The sequence below is a fragment of the Rhinatrema bivittatum genome, chromosome 1, assembly GCF_901001135.1.
Source record: "Rhinatrema bivittatum chromosome 1, aRhiBiv1.1, whole genome shotgun sequence".
Lineage (NCBI taxonomy): Eukaryota > Metazoa > Chordata > Amphibia > Gymnophiona > Rhinatrematidae > Rhinatrema > Rhinatrema bivittatum.
The window spans coordinates 662,032,001-662,049,583 of NC_042615.1; the positions used below are offsets into that span (position 1 = coordinate 662,032,001).

Sequence of the window (17,583 nt, forward strand, 5' to 3'; positions counted from 1 at the left end):
GTCCCATTAAGAGCAGAGGCCCCACTATAGGAGTCACTTGAGAAGGCGAGCCAGTGGAACTACATGAACTGCTGCTGCCATGTGTCCCAGAACAATTAGTGTCCTTGGCTTTGTCTGATCTACAGTCAGCAGTTGATATACATGGGTTCTGAGAGTATTGAATTTAAAATTATTACTTGATTAATCATATTTCTTAAAATTAAATCAAAGTGATCTCCATAATAGTAACAAAAAAAAAAATCTTAAAAACTGCTATTCAACCAATCTGACAGGAGGATGGGTTTTTCTTGCAAGGAATCTATCCATGCTCCTATGAATTTTATTCTTTGGATAGGAACTAGAATTTATTTTTTGAAGTTCACTATGAAGCCTAATGACTGTAGGAGTTGAATCAGATTCTGTACAGAGATTAGAATACCTTACTGACAAGTCACAATCACTAGCCAGTCATCTAGGTAAGGGAACACCTGGATGCCTTGATGACAAAGGTCTGCCGTTACTGCAGCTAGGTATTTGGTTAAGAACCCTGGAGCCGCTGAGAGTCCGAAGGGGACTACTCCACTCTTATTACTGGCACAGTCTACCACAAAGCATAGATAAAACCATTGGGAGGGATGAATGGGTATTTAAGCATCAATGACCTTGACCAGAGTACATACAGTACCCATCATCTCTTCTGAATGAAGTGGAGAATTGTTTGAAGGGAGATCATTTTGTAGATTCGTCAGGCTTCTTAAATCCAGGATAGGTCTCAAGCCCCAGTTTTCTTGGGGATAAAGAAGAAGCGAAAGTAAAAACCATGGCCATGTTGATGGGATGTTAGAATTCAGCCATCTTCCCAGACTCCTTGGCAGTGAATGTTCACCATGCGGCAGAGAGGCACCATTGGACACTCTGATGCATGTGATACTAGGACCTGGCGAAGAGACACTTAGGGCATGCGAGCACATCTGTGCACACAATTCTGCGCATACTGGCAGGAGAGTTGCCCTGATCATGATGTCACAAACTTAAGACTACTTAGCCTGTCTGGACTTGGATTCATTACCTCAGCAAGGTGGTCTCCTGGTTCCTGCTTCTTCTGGTTTCAGTCTTCTGTCTTGATCAAGCTCTTCAGCCTGCTTCCATCTTCTCAGCCTTCAGCTTTGCTTCAGTCTTCACCTGAGGCTCCACTGCAGTCTTCAGCTCTGATTCAGTCTCAGCCTTGCCTCAAGCCATCAGTCTTGTCCTTGCCTGACTTCAGATGCAGCCTGGTCTTTGTGTAGAGTTTTGGACTCAGTCATAGACTGGACCGTGCCAAGACTCACACAGCTCCTCACAGAAGCAGTGTGTCCCGACATTTGGAGTATTACTGGTGTCATGCACCAAGGCTCAGTGCATTGCGGTCGTATGCATCAGAGCTTTGTGCTTTGACAAAGCCATATGCATTAGCAGTGGCAGTGATCAATGCCTCAGCAGCACCTGAGACCTGTACATCAATGGTGCTGGAGCTGTGTCCATCAATGGTGCTGGAGCTGAAGGAAGATGCGGCAGCTGCAGTAACAGCACCAACTGAATTTTTGGAGCTAGAGGTTCCGCCAGTTCTGCAAAAGGCTTCCTTTTCTTAGTTTTAGGTTTACTTGAACCAGAAGTCTTAGCCTGCTCTGCTGACAGGGGAAATCTGTTGAGCACTTGCTCAATTCGATACCCAGAGAGCTTAAAGAGGTCCTGCTCTGGGAGAATGTTTGACTGTGGATCTTCACTCTTATGCAGTTCTTCCATTTTCTAGGCCTTGTATGTCTGTGACTATGGAGATATGCGGCCACAATGATATCAATTTGCCTGGTCATGGTCTGGTCCAAGGAAATGATAACAGAGATCATGTCCTTCGGTAATGGACATCTTTCTACCACATATGTAATCTTTGAAATCACTCATTATGGGTTTCTTGTATCCAAATATTCTATGAAGAATCTTTTTTTACTCTCTTTTTTTTTTTTTATAAACTGAAAAGTGCTGTTTGGGGACTAACGAGGCAGCAAGCCAACAATATAGTCACAGAAAAAATGAAATATATGATTAATAGCATAAATATGAGAAAAATAAGGTACAAGTCAGTGCTGAAGCTTGGACAAAAAAAAAGAATGAGGGGGATCACAAGGCAACACCTGTATGGGAATTCCTGTACATGCTCAGTAGAGTAAAAGTTCAATGAGAGTAAAGAGTGCTGTCAGATAATGACATTATCCATGAGTCATGGCTAATTCTGCCCTGCTTGTCCACAGAAAATACATCCTACAGTTGCTGTCTGTGGAAAGCATAAGAACATAAAAACATATGAAAATAAGAAATTGCAATACTGGGTCAGATGAAGGGTCCATCAAGCCCAGCATCCTGTTTCCAACAGTGGCCAATCCAGGCTACAAGTACCTGGCAAGTACTCACACATTAAGCACATCCCATGCTAATATTGCTAGTAATAGCAGTGACTATTCCCCAAGTCAACTTGATTAATAGCACTTAATGGACTTCTCCTCCAAGAACACATCCAAACCTTTTTTAAACTCAGCTACACTAACCACATCCCCTAGCAACAAATTCCAGAGCTTAACTGTACGTTGAGTAAAAATTAATTTTCTCTGATTATTTTTAAATGTGCTATTTGCTAACTTCATGGAGTTCCCCCGAGACCTTCAATTATCCAAAAGAATAAATAACTGAGTCACATTTAGTCATTCTAGACTTTTCATGATTTTAAAGACCTCTATCATATCCCCCCTCAGCTGTCTCTTCTCCAATCTGAACAGCTCTAACCTCTTTAGGCTTTCCTCATAGGGGAGCTGTTCCACCCCCTTTATCATTTGGTCATCCTTCTCTGTACCTTCTCCAGTGCAACTATATCGGACCGCTCTGGGCCGAAACCACGCCCCCGGGCCCGCCCCCAAAACGCCGCGTCTCACCATGGAGCGATACAGAGACATTATGACATTTTCTGTTTTATTCACCATTCCCTTCCCAATAATTCCTAACATTCTCTTTGCTTTTTTGACTGCCACAGCACACTGAGCCGACAATTTCAATGTATTATCCACTATGATGCCGAGATCTTTTTCCTGGGTGGTAACTCCTAATATGGAACCTAACATTGAGTAACAATAGTATGGGTTATTTTTTCCTATATGCAACACCTTGCATGTATCCACATTAAATTTCATCTACCATTTGGATGCCCAATCTTCCAGTCTCACAAGGTCCTCCTGCAATTTATCACAATCTGCTTGTGATTTAACTACTCTGAATAATTTTGCATTATCTGCAAATTTGATTACCTCACTGGTCGTATTCCTTTCTATATCATTTATAAATATAGGGGCGGATTTTAAAAGCCCTGCTCGCGTAAATCCGCCCGGATTTACGCGAGCAGGGCCTTGTGCGCCGGTGCGCCTATGTTCCATAGGCCTACCGGCGCGCGCAGAGCCCTGGGACTCGCGTAAGTCCCGGGGTTTTTCGAGGGGGGCGTGTCGGAGGCGGGGCCGATCGGCGCGGCATTTTGGGGGCGGGACGCGGCGTTTTGGGGGCGGGCCCGGGGGCGTGGTTTCGGCCCAGAGCGGTCCGGGGGCATGGCCGTGCCCTCCGGAACCGCCCCCAGGTCGCGTCTCGGCGCACTAGCGGCCCGCTGGGATTTACTTCTCCCTCCGGGAGGCGTAAATCCCCCGACAAAGGTAGGGGGGGGGGTCTAGATAGGGCCGGGGGGTGGGTTAGATAGAGGAAGGGAGGGGAAGGTGAGGGGAGGGTGAAAGCGAGTTCCCTCCGAGGCCGCTCCGATTTCGGAGCGGCCTTGGAGGGAACGGCGGCAGGCTGCGCGGCTCGGCGTGCGCCGGCTACACGACATCGGCAGGCTTGCGCGCGCCGATCCTGGATTTTAGCTGATACGCGCGTATCTACTAAAATCAAGCGTACTTTCTTAAAATCTACCCCGCATTGCAAAGCACCAGTCCAAGTACAAATCACTGAGGCACTCCACTGTTTACCCTTTTCCACTGAGAAAACTGACCATTTAATCTGACAAGGCCTCTCATGAGAGACATTGTCAAATGCCTTCTGAAAATCCAAATACACTACATCTACTGGTTCACCTTTATCCACATGTTTATTAACTAGGGATGTGAATCGGATCCGATATCGGATCCGATTCTGGTTCCGATTCACATCTCTATAGATGTGAATCGGATCCGATATCGGATGTGAATCGGATCCGATATCGGATCCGATTCACATCCCTATTATTAACCCCTTCAAAAAAATGAAGCAGATTTATGAGGCACAGTTTCCTTTGGGTAAATCCATGCTGACTGTGTTCCATTAAACCATGTTTTTCTATATGTTCTATGATTTTGATTTTAGAATAGTTTCCACTATTTTTCCCAGCACTGAAGTCAGGCTCTGGTCTATAGTTTCCCGGATCGGGCTACATTGGCCTTCCTCCAGTCTTCAGGTACAATAGTTGATTTTAATGATAGGTTATAAATTTTAACCAATGGATCTGAAATTTCATTTTTTAATTCCTTCAGAGCCCTGGGATGCATACCATCTGGTCCAGGTTATTTGCTACTCTTTAGTTTGTCAATCTGGCCTACTACATCCTCCAGGTTCACAATGATTTTGTTCCATTCATCTGTCTGATCACCCTTGAAAACCATCTCCAGAACCAGTAACTCCCTAACATCCATTAGTAAACACAGAAGCTAAGAATCAATTTAGTCTTTCTGCAGTGGCCTTATCTTCCCTAAGAGCCCCTTTAACCCCTCAGTCATCTAACTGTCCAACTGATTCCCTCACAGGTTTCTTGCTTCGGATATATTTTTAAAACTTTTTATTATTCGTTTTTGCCTCTACAACCAACTTCATTTCATATTCTCTCTTTGCCTGCCTTATCAATATTTTACACAACTTGACAATACTTATGCCTTTTCCTATTTTCTTCAGATGGATTCTTCTTCAAATTTTTTAAGTTTGCTTTTTTGGCTAAAATAGCCTCTTTCACCTCACCTTTAACCATGCCAGTTAGCATTTTGCCTTCCTTTCACCTTTCTTAAGGCTCAACTATATTTGTCTAGAGAGGAGCTTCATTTCCAATTCACTGGATTCCATAGTCTACATCCAGCTTGCATAGGGAGGGTTACTTTTGGAAGAATACCTACTGCCAAGTGTAAAGTTTTACTATTGATTGAGGCTGTGATTTCTTGGAAATTTATTTTTCTCTACTGAAGTGCACTATTCATAAGTGTACCCATTGTGACTTTTCATGTGTTATCAAGTTTTACCAGTAAAAGGTTTTATTTTTTTTAAGAACACTTGCAGTGGCGGTGTGGGTTTATTTTTACTGTATTGCTGCAGAAGACCTCCAAACAACCCTAAGAGCTTGAAAGACTATTTCTTTCCCCCTGTGCAGGAAGACCTCAGGAGCATGAGAGCAAAAAATGGCCTATGATCTCCCAGATGAGCCTCAATTGATGAGAAGAAGTTGCGATGGAGAAGGTACAGAGAAGGGCAACCAAAATGATAAAGGGGATGGAACAGCTCCCCTATGAGGAAAGGCTGAAGAGGTTAGGGCTGTTCAGCTTGGAGAAGAGACAGCTGAGGGGGGATATGATAGAGGTCTTTAAGATCATGAGAGGTCTAGAAGGAGTAGATGTGAATCGGTTATTTACACTTTTGGATAACAGAAGAACTAGGGGGCATTCCATGAAGTTAGCAAGTAGCACATTTAAGACTAATCGGAGAAAATTCTTTTTCACTGACGCACAATTAAGCTCTGGAATTTGTTGCCAGAGGATGTAGTTAGTGCAGTTGGTGTAGCTGGGTTAAAAAAAGGTTTGGGTAAGTTCTTGGAGGAGAAATCCATTAACTGCTATTAATGAAGTTTACTTAGGGAGTAGCCACTGCTATTAATTGCATCAGGAGCATGCAATCTTCTTGGTGTTTGGGTCCTTGCCAGGTTCTTGTGGCCTGGTTTGGCCTCTGTTGGAAACAGGATGCTGGGCTTCTTGGACCCTTGTTCTGACCTAGCAGGGCAATTTCTTATGTTCTTATGTAAAGAGCCCAAATTTATAAATTGTCCATGGTACATGATTAATGTGCATAAGTGGGCCCATGAAGGTTTATGCTAGCATTTAATATTCTTTTGCCTCAAAGTTCCTCACATTAACCTCCTCATTTGACCTCAAACTATGCTCACTGTTACCACTCACCAGCATAGCCACTGCTTATCCTAATATACAAAAACTGCAAATAAAGGTTTTATATAAGTTAAACCCCACAAATACAATACCAACACAGAAACATATCCACCCCAGCACTTTCCAGCATACCCCATCCCACATTATTCAACTAAATACATTTTAACAAGATCACAAAAAAAAACAAAAAACCCCACAGCCTGGCTGTAGAACTATAAGAGAACCAGCCAGCCAATGCTTATTAAGTATTCTGCAACAGAATGTTTTGTGCTTCTTGCAGAAGGTCATTTAATTAGTCTCCAGTTTAATTTCACATGGGAGGCCATTTCACCCAATGTGGTTCATCACTGCAAAACCTCACACTCTTGACAGGTACCCCTCAGCTTAAGCATAGGTATCTCCAAATAGGAGAAAAACAAGGAATCCCAATAAAGGAATTAAAAATCACAAATTAAAAGGCATTTTTAGAAAGACAGATAAGGATGTTCCAAGCTAAAACCATAAAATAAATGGAACTTACCTCCAAAGTCACCACTATGGCTCCATAGGTTCCTTTCTCTCTAATCAGCATGAAAGGCACTGATAGATTTCTACCCTTGGGCTCATTCACTGTGATTAAGGAAGACTAACAGGAAAAATAAAAAGAAAGAACAGCAATGAGGAACTGATCAAAACTCACAGGGGAGAGAGAAGAACACTGTTACCAAAGCAACCCCCAACTTCTGAAGGCATCAAATGTAATCTGTAAAATAGGTATCACATTCCCCAGCAACTGATTTGTTAGTTAGTCAGAACCTGAAAGAATGTCTGTAGTATTTACTTAAAGCTAATTGTATTGAAACACTATTACTATATCAGCTATCAGTTTATTCTTCTGATTATCTAGGGGATCAGTCTGCACTACACATATAAACTACTGAATTAATTTTAATGTGGTTTATACAATGGTTGAATAAAAACACCAAGAACACATTTCAAAAAAGCAAAACAAATGTAAGATCACAGAAAGCTACGGCTAGAAGATATCTCAAGAGGCCCTCTAGTCAGTTCCCCTGATTCCAAGCGGAATCAACTGTATTTAAAAACTCTCCCAGATAGATATTTCTGTAATGTGCCCTTAAAAACATCTAATGTTATTTTCAGCCCATCCATATCTCCTGCTCAGCTTTGTAATCCCTTCCTACTCCACAGAGATCCTCTGTGCTTGTCCCATGTCCTTGTCTCCAGCACCTCCACAAAGAGGCTGTTCCATTTGTCCACCAAGCTTTCAGTAAAGAAATAGTTCCTTAGATTACTCCACAGTCTTTCATCTTCAACCCATGACCCTTCATTGCCTCATTTAAAGAGACCTGCCTTCTGTGCAGTTATTCCTTGGAGGTATTTAAATTCCTCTATCATTCTTGAATCTGAATCAGTTTGCTTTGTGTGAAGCATAAAGAAAAGGGTATGAAGTTGAGAACACATGATATGTCCTTCATTTTCCCTTTCCATGAATACTTTTTCTGTATTTTTTGTCATGGCTGTATATTTGCGTAATAACCTGTTCTAGTTCTCAGCTGCCCTTACCGCAGGAAGATTCTTCTTAATGTCTAAGCAAAATCCTTATTTCTTCAATGTAAACTTGTTGCTTCTTGCCCTGTCTCCACTGGAGCTGGAGAAGAACAGACACCATCCTCTTTCAAAACCCCTTTTCTGTATTTTAATACTGCTATCAGGTCACCCCCCCCAAGTCCTCTCACCTCTAAGCTAAATAAACCCAACTCCAAGTTTTTCTCATTAGTTATATTATCCAGACCTCTTATTTTTTATGCCCTATTCTAGACTTTCTCCAAAACTTTCGTGTCCTTTTGGAAGCATGAGGCCTAAAAATAAACACGGGTCCAGCCAGATGTCTCAGTAGCAGTTCTGTTCGCCGCCAGGCGGACAACCTGGCATATTTATTCCCAAGCCAGACCTTTGCTTCTGAAGTTGGCTGCAGAGTTGTGGAAATAAGTATTCACACCCCCAAATGGGAATCCCAGACATTAAATAATGGCAACCTCTAGTGTCTCAGGGTGCACCCCACACAGGCTTCCAGAAATGAGCCACAATCTGCAATTCTGGCCAAGAACTGTTGCTGCAATCCCTAGAATGAATGGGAAAGAACAGATTGAAATGAGGAAATGAAGGTTCATGGCTCCTTAATCCTATTGAGCTGAAACCCAAAAGAGCAGGGGGGGACTGCCAATATATTGGTGTTATTAAAAGAACAATGAAATTCTCACCACCAGTGGGATACGCAAACAGAGGAATACCTAACCTAAGGACAGAGTAAACGTAAAAGAATTCACCAGTCTAGTAATGAGGCTGTAAAATGTTAACATCACCTGCACAGTTTATATCAAACTGTTCTGATTTTTCCACCTATTTAATATCTGAAAGTTGTTTTGTTTTCTTCCAGATAGGAATCTCAGCCCAACAATTCATGTCTGACTTGTTTTCAGTTTTCCTCCATATCTAAGGAACCTACTTCATAAATACCAGCAAGCGATAGAGCAGATGTCCATTTATTAATTGTTCCTCTCTTCTGATAAAATCTCTCTTGCATCCCTGGAATTCCCGCTCCCTAAAGTTTAGTTACTGCCTAAGTGTGCCTACTTTTATGTACAGCCCAAAAACATTTTTGCTGCTTATAATATGGTTTGGCTTTGGGTTCAGCTAAATATGATGTTAGTTTGCACTTTAATATAATCAGTTCAGTCAAATCTCCCCTTTATATTGTCCAGGGAAGATGCACTAAAAGAAGCTTCGCCGATGGTGTATCTATGGGGAATAAGCGTTTGTGACCCATTGCGTTTAGTCAGGGGTTGGGCTCTCTTTCTGAGGCGGAACAACAAATTAAACAGTCAAGCACTATATTAATAAAAAGTGCACCACCTAACCAAATCCATTTTTCCCATTTTAAATTAATATAAAGCGGTGGTGGCAACTCAAACAACGGGAAGGCTGCCTCTGTAATCATCTGTGTAAGAGCAGGTGGTGTTATTAAATTTGCATCATGACTGCTTTGTGGTATTACAACACGAAAATCCTATCATGTGATGTCACTTAGTCTTTTCAACCACAGTCTGACTTTAAAAAAGAATGCAATAAGGACTGATCCTGTGGCTTGGGGGTAAAGGTCAAGGGGAGACCATGATGAGTGCTGTAGACTTGACCCCCCTTCTGGCACTAGATTCTAGCTTGAGACCAAAGAGGTCAGTCTCAAGGGAAGCTCCCCTCGTTTCCCTTTAATCTGGCTTTAAGCTTAGAAGTATACGGACACACGCATACAAGATATGCGGGATGATGTTCCCAACGTATCCCGGTATATAAAAACACTTAAATAAATAAATATCAAGGGTGCAGTAAACAAAATCAAATAAACAAAAGTAAGACCATACCATATTGAAAGAAATAATTCCAAAGGCATTGTCGTTTGATAATATTGTCACTTTTGCTGATATGGGTGATCCAAGTTTTACCTCCGTCGAAGGTGTCTAGAAGTAACAGAACATAATAAGGTATAGAAAAGCAAGTCAGTAGTTATAAAAGCTGCTTTTAGTAGGACTGTATTGTCAAGAAAACAATTTGATTAAAAAAGGGAGGGTAAATCTATTTTAAAAACTCAGCCATAGGAAATCAAGTGTTTAAGACTGCATTGAATGCTTCAGAACCAATCTGAGGCCATGTACAAGAGCAGCTCTACAGAATCACAGTCTGGCTGGACAACAAAGTGCTTGAAGCAGACTGTGAAGCTCATTAATCATAGTTTGGCAACCTATTAATGGCACCATAGCAATAACGAACAAGGTATAAAGCATGCAGTTCAGCTAGAAAATGAAGTTTTCTCTTCCACTATTGTGTACCATACTAGAACTACACGGCCAGCTGTGATAAGAGTCTGCATGTCATGGGTCAAAGGGAGGAGATGGCAAAGTGTGATCAATCCCTAATATGCTTGCAGTAATATTTCTCCATGGAAACAAGAAGCTTGAGGATGGGGGGTCGGGAAGAGAAAAAAACAAAGTTAGAGGGGTTTGGGTGAAGTAGGGGGAAATGACAGGAAAGTTTTGGTTTTCTTAAAATTACAAATATTTTCATCATAGATACTTTTCTGTGCAAGTATGAGATGTAGTGATGTGCTGGGTCACTTTCCAATGACCTTTTTTTTTTTTCTTATTTGGCTAACTAAACCTTAGGATGAACGGCAACAAAAAGACTTCAAGAATGGACGTGTTCTGCAACAGTCATGATCCCCATCTTTGGGTAATTAATACTAATAAAAGGTATCATAACCTGCAAAAAATCTACTTACATGCGTCCTGTGAAGTGATACAAGAATTAGAATCAGTTTATTACACCGGTTTATGCCACCATAGCTGTGCTTTAAATCTGATGAAGTTTGCATAAGGCAGCCCTTGAATCGGCAGGCCAAAACAGAAAACGTTGCAATGGTCTTCCAGGCACATTTACACAGAAGCAGTGATACTATCAGTGCTCAGCACTGGTTACCATCTGGCAATGGTTTTTTGGTTTTGGGTTGGTTTTTTTTAATTATCAATTTTCAAAAACAAAGACAACAAAACATTATTTTCAGAAAACCCAAAACAGTGCATGTGTGTAAGTATATAAAATGTTTATCTTTCAGGAACAAAAATTAGAAATACCTACATGTCTTTGTTATGGGGGTATCTCAAAGACCCCAAAATATTAACAAGGACATACGTGAAAGCATGTACCAAATACCATCTAAGGATGACATATGTGTCAACAACAGAGAAAAAAAAAACACCCATACATACACACACATATACCCACCACTGGCTCCCCCACATGCACATACACGCATACAGGCTACCACTCACATATACATACTCACAGGCTCCCCCATACACACACACATATACATACATTCCTATTCCAACACACACACATACCCAAACACAGGCTCCCCCCATTCACACATATGCATACACATTCATATACACACACACAAATGCACAGCCACACACATACAAACACACACACATACAGACATACAGGATCCCCCGCATGCACATGCACATATACCCGGCTCACACACACATGTACAGGATCCTACTCACACAAACACACACACACAGGATCCCCTATACACCCAGGTGCACACACAAACTCTCATATGCACATGCACAGCCAAACACATACAAATTCATAGGCTCCCCCGCACTCACACATAGACACACACACACACACTCATATACATACACATAATTGCATACACAAACACATACAAACTCCCATTCACACACACACACACACACACACAAACAGGGCCTCTTCTTCAGCCACTGCCAGATCCCTGCTTCATCTGCTGTGTAATTGGGTCAGCAGCACGCTTCTACTTTCACCGCTGAAAAATGGGCACCTGTGGCAGCTCTCTCCTTCTTTGGCTGCCGCGGAATGGGATTCAGCTGTCACGCAAGGGAATCTCACAGGAGCCTACAATGGGAGATTCTAATATACCGTCCATGTAGTTCACATAGCTTTCTGTTAATTTACTTAAAATAAACCAATATATATCATTTTCACTTTTGTTTGATTTCAATCTGTATAACTGTTACTGACCAGACAATCCTAGCAATGCCAGGCACTTTTGCCACATGGTTCAAAGTGCATCCTGACACTCGGGCCCCAACAGGGGAGGAGGGAGGAAGTGCCAGAGGTGGTACAAGCCTGCCCTCCTCCTCCTCCTCCTTTTTCCCTGTCATCAGAGCCGGAGAGTAGGGAATACCGGTGGGGCAGGGAGAGAGTGAAATTGAGATCGAGGGGGGTCTGAGGGCGCATGAATTCACAGAATGAGGATCACGGCAGGGTGTGTCACTGAACGAACTGGGGAGAGTGGGGGCCTTATGGGGTGGGGGGGAGGGAGTGAACTGGGATGAATGAGGGGTTCGCCGGGGTGGAGGGGCAGCCGAGATAAATGAGGGTTTTATGGGGTATGGGGAGAGAGCGTGAGCTAGGGAGAGGAGTGGACCGGGGTAAGGTTTGTAGATGGGAGGGGTTTTGTTGTGGGGGGGCACCAGCTAAATGAGGAATATGAGAGGGGAGGACTGAATGAACAACATAGGAATTGTGACAGGGCGATGAAATGCGATATAGGCCAAGTTTGGTTACATATTAACAGAAACAAGCTGAATAAAAAGGAGTACAAAATTCAACATGTTTACTGCTGTGAATAGGAAATTCACCTGCAGAGTATACAAACAAACAAACAGTAATTTTCCTTTAGAGCTACAAAAAAAGGAATGGACTAGTGAGAAAAATGCTTCAATTGGAGCAAAAAAGGTGAATATACTATATTTGAGCCTCAGCCACTTAACTAAGCACTTACAAGGTTCAAACTAGGAAAAAGTCCCAGGATATTTGCTGAAGGTATAATTAAGCTCTGAAAAGAAAGGAACTTGGAAAAAGTGAAAACCACATGTGTTACCCTATGAATGTTATATTTGTACATTGGAAAAACTACTGCCAAATATATTCCATGCCCTACAGAAAAAATATCAGAAATCTTTTACAGGTGAATTTTAAAAGTCCAACACGCAAGCAAAGCTGGGAGATAAGCGAGTATCTCAGGCCAGCGTGCACTGCATGGATTTTAAGAAGCACGTGAGTATGGACATATCTCCCAGTACGTGCACAAATTAGAAGAGCACACAAGTGCGTACCAGGGTCCTCTACCCCATAACTTTACTTCTGTTATGGATGGCATGCAAGTATTAAAATAAAGCAGGCGAGTCAGTGGGGTTTTAAGAGTCGAGGTTGAAAGGGCAAAAGAGAGGCTACATAACACGGGGTGGGGGGGGGGGGGGGGGGCTAGGAAGTCCATACAGTTAACTGGGCAAACTGGGAGTGAATTGGGAAAAAGGGTTATTGAGTCGGCACGCATTGTTTTTAAAATACCCCCGCTTACGCAGTAGAGCTGGCATTTACGCACACATGCTTGACCATATAAAATGCTGCGCACACGTACATGCGTATGTTATAAAATGGCCACGTTCATTCTCGCAAACCAGCACACGCGCGGACATGCACACCCACGTGGCTGTTTAAAAGTTACAGTCCCCGTGCGCAAAATCTTAACATTCCATTGAGCTTTTTTTATTATCTGCTATGACAGAATCTTGTGTATAAAGACAGTCAACTAATCTAGTAGCTGCAAAGTTTAAAGCTGTAGTATGCATGACAGCAAAGTCCTCATAAAAAATTAAGGAAATATGAAAAATCCGCAGTCGATTATGTTTACATAAAATTCCCACCTAAGCTGGTAAGAAAAATCACACAATATTTAAAAAGTTAAGAGCATGCTTTTGACTTTGTTTAATGACAGTAAAACAGGAAGCGTTTTCAAAATGTTTTGAAAATTGGCTGAAAGCATGAGTTATTACATTTTCAAACATCTTTTACATTTTTTAATCATATTTTCATACAAGTAACTTTTTTAACAGATGTATATTAAGCATGTATTGTGTAGAATTTTGCTACACCAAACTTGGCAGAAAATTCTATGTCACCTTGCTTGTAATGTTTAAGACATTAATTAGGGACTGACTTTTATTGCATATGTTGAATTCACCAATCCCTTTGTGATTTAGGAAAGGAGCCCTGACATTTTGGGATAGGCATACTTTCAATTCCCCTGATGTGTATCTGTGTGCTTGGGGGGGGGGGGGGGGGAGGGTAACTGGTGAGAGGGGGAATGACTGGGATGACAATAAGTGGTGACAGGTGGGAGAGAGACTGGTTGAGGTTGCGACTGGTGAGAGAGAGGCAACCTGGTATGTGTGTGAGCTGACCTATCACCCCAGTCATTCCCCACATACACCAGGCTGCCCCTTTCTCCCACCTGTCACCCATGCAGTCACCTCAGTCACTTCCCCTCTCACCAGTTCCCCCACACATAAAAGGCAGCCTCTCTTTCACCAGTCACCAACCCTACCAGTCACTCTCCTGTCACCCTCATACAGTGACCCCAGTCACTCCCTCTCTCACTAGTCACCCCCACACACATCAGACTGCCTCTCTCCTACCACTCACTACTCTAACCAGTCTCTCTCCCACCTGCCACCCCTTACCTTCGCCTCAGTCACTCCCTCCCACACACACACATCAGGCTGCCTCTCTCCCACAGTTACACCAGTGACTTCCCCTCTCACCAGTCATGCCCACACACAAATCAGGCTGCCTCTCTCTCACCAATCACCACTCAGCACTCTAACCAGATTCTCTCCCACCTGCCACCCCATACTGTCACCCCAGTCACTTACCTTCTCACCAGTCAACCCCACACCCACCAAGGAATTAAAAATATGCCTATCCCAAAATGCTAGGGCCCCAGTTCCTATAATACAAAGGGATTGGCAAATTGAAAATATGCATTTGCATGACATACTTTTGCTAACTAGAACTTGACAGTATTATTATATCACATATTTTCTTACACTTGTTACCAGGCACTGGCCATCCCCCTACAAACACCACTTTGCAACTTTGGCAACACAAATAAGTGACTAAGGAGACAGCCAGTGGGAATGCAGAACCATACCTCTAGCTAACGAACTGCTTCCCCAATTGAAACTTTTTAACTTATCAGTAACATGTTCAGTTAGTGCACTCTAACCAGAGTTAGTACGCACTAACTGAAATCCCATTAGTGTGCACTAACATGAAATAGCAACTTTTACACAATTTTGTCATTTTTTTCATTTGTTTCGTGGCACTTCCAAAACAAGACAAAATAACAATTGTAATACCATTGATTATTTCATTTAAAACGAACGTACATCCCTAAATGATAGACACATGCAAAAGAATTCATATCTGAAAAATGCTGTGGCATGTGACTGGGCTTTCGCTTTATCATAGGGAATTATTCTGAAGCTTAGGAATATATTTGGTGGAAGTGAATACAAATTTTTCAGTAGCTCTGCTGATTGTCAAATGTAACATCCATATAGTAATACATGTGGAATTCACTTTTTCCAAGTTCTTTCCTTTTCAGAGTTTAACTATACCTTCAACAAATATTACAGGCCTTTTTCCCAGTCTAAACCTTGTAAGAGCTGAGGATCAAATATATTCAGCTTTTCTGCTGTAATCGGAGCATTTTTCTCACTAGTTGTATAATAGCCAAGGTCTTCTCTACAAAGTGAGGAGAAGAAATGGAATCCTCCAGTACATAGTGAGAAAAGTCAGATTCATACATATATTTAAAGCCCTTGCAACCCACCTGGCATTTAGTAGAAAAGTCCCTATATTAATCACATCCTATGTTTGTCCAAGAATTTTTCTTTCCTGAACCAGGTAGAACGTGTCACATAAGGATGCATTTGCACCTGAAGAGTTAAAAAGATTGTATCTTTCCACTGAAAATCAGTTTCAAGTATTAACTCTGCCTGAAAAGCCGTTACATCTTTAAGAGCAGCTTCAGAGGGCAACAACACAAGGGGACTCACGGATGCATTAGAAAGATCAAAACTAGTTGAGACAATTTCTGAGGGAACAAATAAATGAGACAAAGAGGGTAACTTTAAAACGAGCGTGCAGGCAGCCATATATACGTGTACATGGGCGCAGCAACAAATACTGAAATCTTATATTCTGCGCGCCACTACACACACATTTCATAAAATAGGCTTTGCGCGTGTTTGTGTTCTCCTAACTTTAAGCATGAATGCAAATAGCTAGGAATAGTCTGCATTTACACTCACGAGTGAGTAAACTTTAAAACATGCGCCTGTGAAGGAAATGATCAGTTTCATCAGTTTGTCTAGCAGTTTGCCCAGTCTATCTCTAGGTCAGCGGTTCTCAACCTTTTTCCCATCATGACACACCTGACAGACCACGCTCACATCTGTGACACACTGCTCATTACAATTCATGGCGGAAATAAAAAATAAAGGCCCAGTATTATTTGTTAAGAATTTTCCTTGTGCCATTTGTTAAGAATGACACAAGAGAAAGATACGTATTCTGTCTGAACAGAAATTGCATAAACATCCTATACCAAAACAGCGCCAATTTCCAGCACTCAAACTTACAAGGCAAAACTGAAAATATTACACCAGGCCGTAAAACTACAATATTCCTCCTAGAAGGAAAACGGACCAAGCTAGGCTGCTATAGAGTCCTACACAGAAACTACACACCAGCAGAATACCTCACCTCAGTCACACGTTCAGATCCTCACCTAACAAAGAATAAAGAGACCATAAAGCATAAATAGAAACATGCCAAGGAAAACTGAACTGGAAACCACAACAAGACAGATATTCTGCCTGAGGTGTAACAAAGGAAAAAGAGAAATATCACCAGTGTCATAAAACAAATCAAGAAATATAAAATCAATAGCAATAAAACCCTCCTGATCCCCTCAAGACTTGCCAAAAGTCCCTGGTGGTCCAGCGGGGGTCCGGGAGCAACCTCCTGCACTCGGGCCGTCGGCTGCCAGTATTCAAAATGGCGCCGATAGCCTTTGCCCTCACTATGTCACAGGGGCTACCGGTGCCATTGGTCGGCCCCTGTCACATGGTAGGAGCACAAGATGGCGCTGGCCAGCCATTGCTCCTACTATGTGACAAGGGCCGACCAATGGCACTGGTAGCCCCTGTGACATAGTAAGGTCAAAGATTATCGGTGCCATTTTGAATACCGGCAGCTGAGGGTGTGAGTGCAGGAGATGGCTCCTGAACCCCCGCTGGACCACCAGGGAGTTTTGGTAAGTCTTGGGGGGTCAGGAGGGTGGAGGGTTGTAGTTAATTCAATTTTAGCCGGGAAATGAATAAGAATTAACGCACGAACGTATCGGGGGCCCCCTTGCCGAATGCAACATATCTGCCTCCGACGAATACGAATCCCAAAAGCAACATATGGCGTCCCTCTGCACATCCCTATATTATATTACTGCCTTAAATCTTTGAAATATAGCCAAAAGTTTTCTATGTTTGCATGATGATGTGTCTTTGAATTGCTCAGATTGTAGCACTGTAGTGTGGAGTATTGATATTGATTCTTAGCAGTGGAAAGCAGAGGAATAAATAAAATAAAATAAAAAACATCTCACCTAGCAGTAGGCAGCTTGTCTTGGGAGGGGCTGATCTAAATCAATAGCAGACAGATAATCCTGTGAACAGCATGGGCAAGTGCCAAGTTTTTAATAAGATACAAAGAAGTCACCTGAAGACCCGAGTTTTGAATTTCAAATATATGGGGATGTACCGGGAGGAAGAACTAAAAGGTTGGGAGAAAATGGGTGAGGTGGAACAACAGTGGGCTAAATTAAAAGGAGCTATTACAAAAGCAACAA

The 17,583-nt window shown here is 42.2% G+C and overlaps 1 protein-coding gene across 1 annotated transcript in view; it reads right to left on the reverse strand.

The window, feature by feature from the left end:
• Window positions 1–17,583, reverse strand: part of ADGRV1 (adhesion G protein-coupled receptor V1) — a 1,128,533-nt gene that overhangs the window by 1,051,903 nt on the left and 59,047 nt on the right. The window contains exons 4-5 of the mRNA XM_029573357.1: window positions 9,641–9,736; window positions 6,739–6,843 (exon numbers count right to left, since the gene is read on the reverse strand). Of these exons, the coding sequence (XP_029429217.1) occupies window positions 6,739–6,843; window positions 9,641–9,736 (201 nt within the window). The remainder of the gene's footprint in view (window positions 1–6,738; window positions 6,844–9,640; window positions 9,737–17,583) is intronic.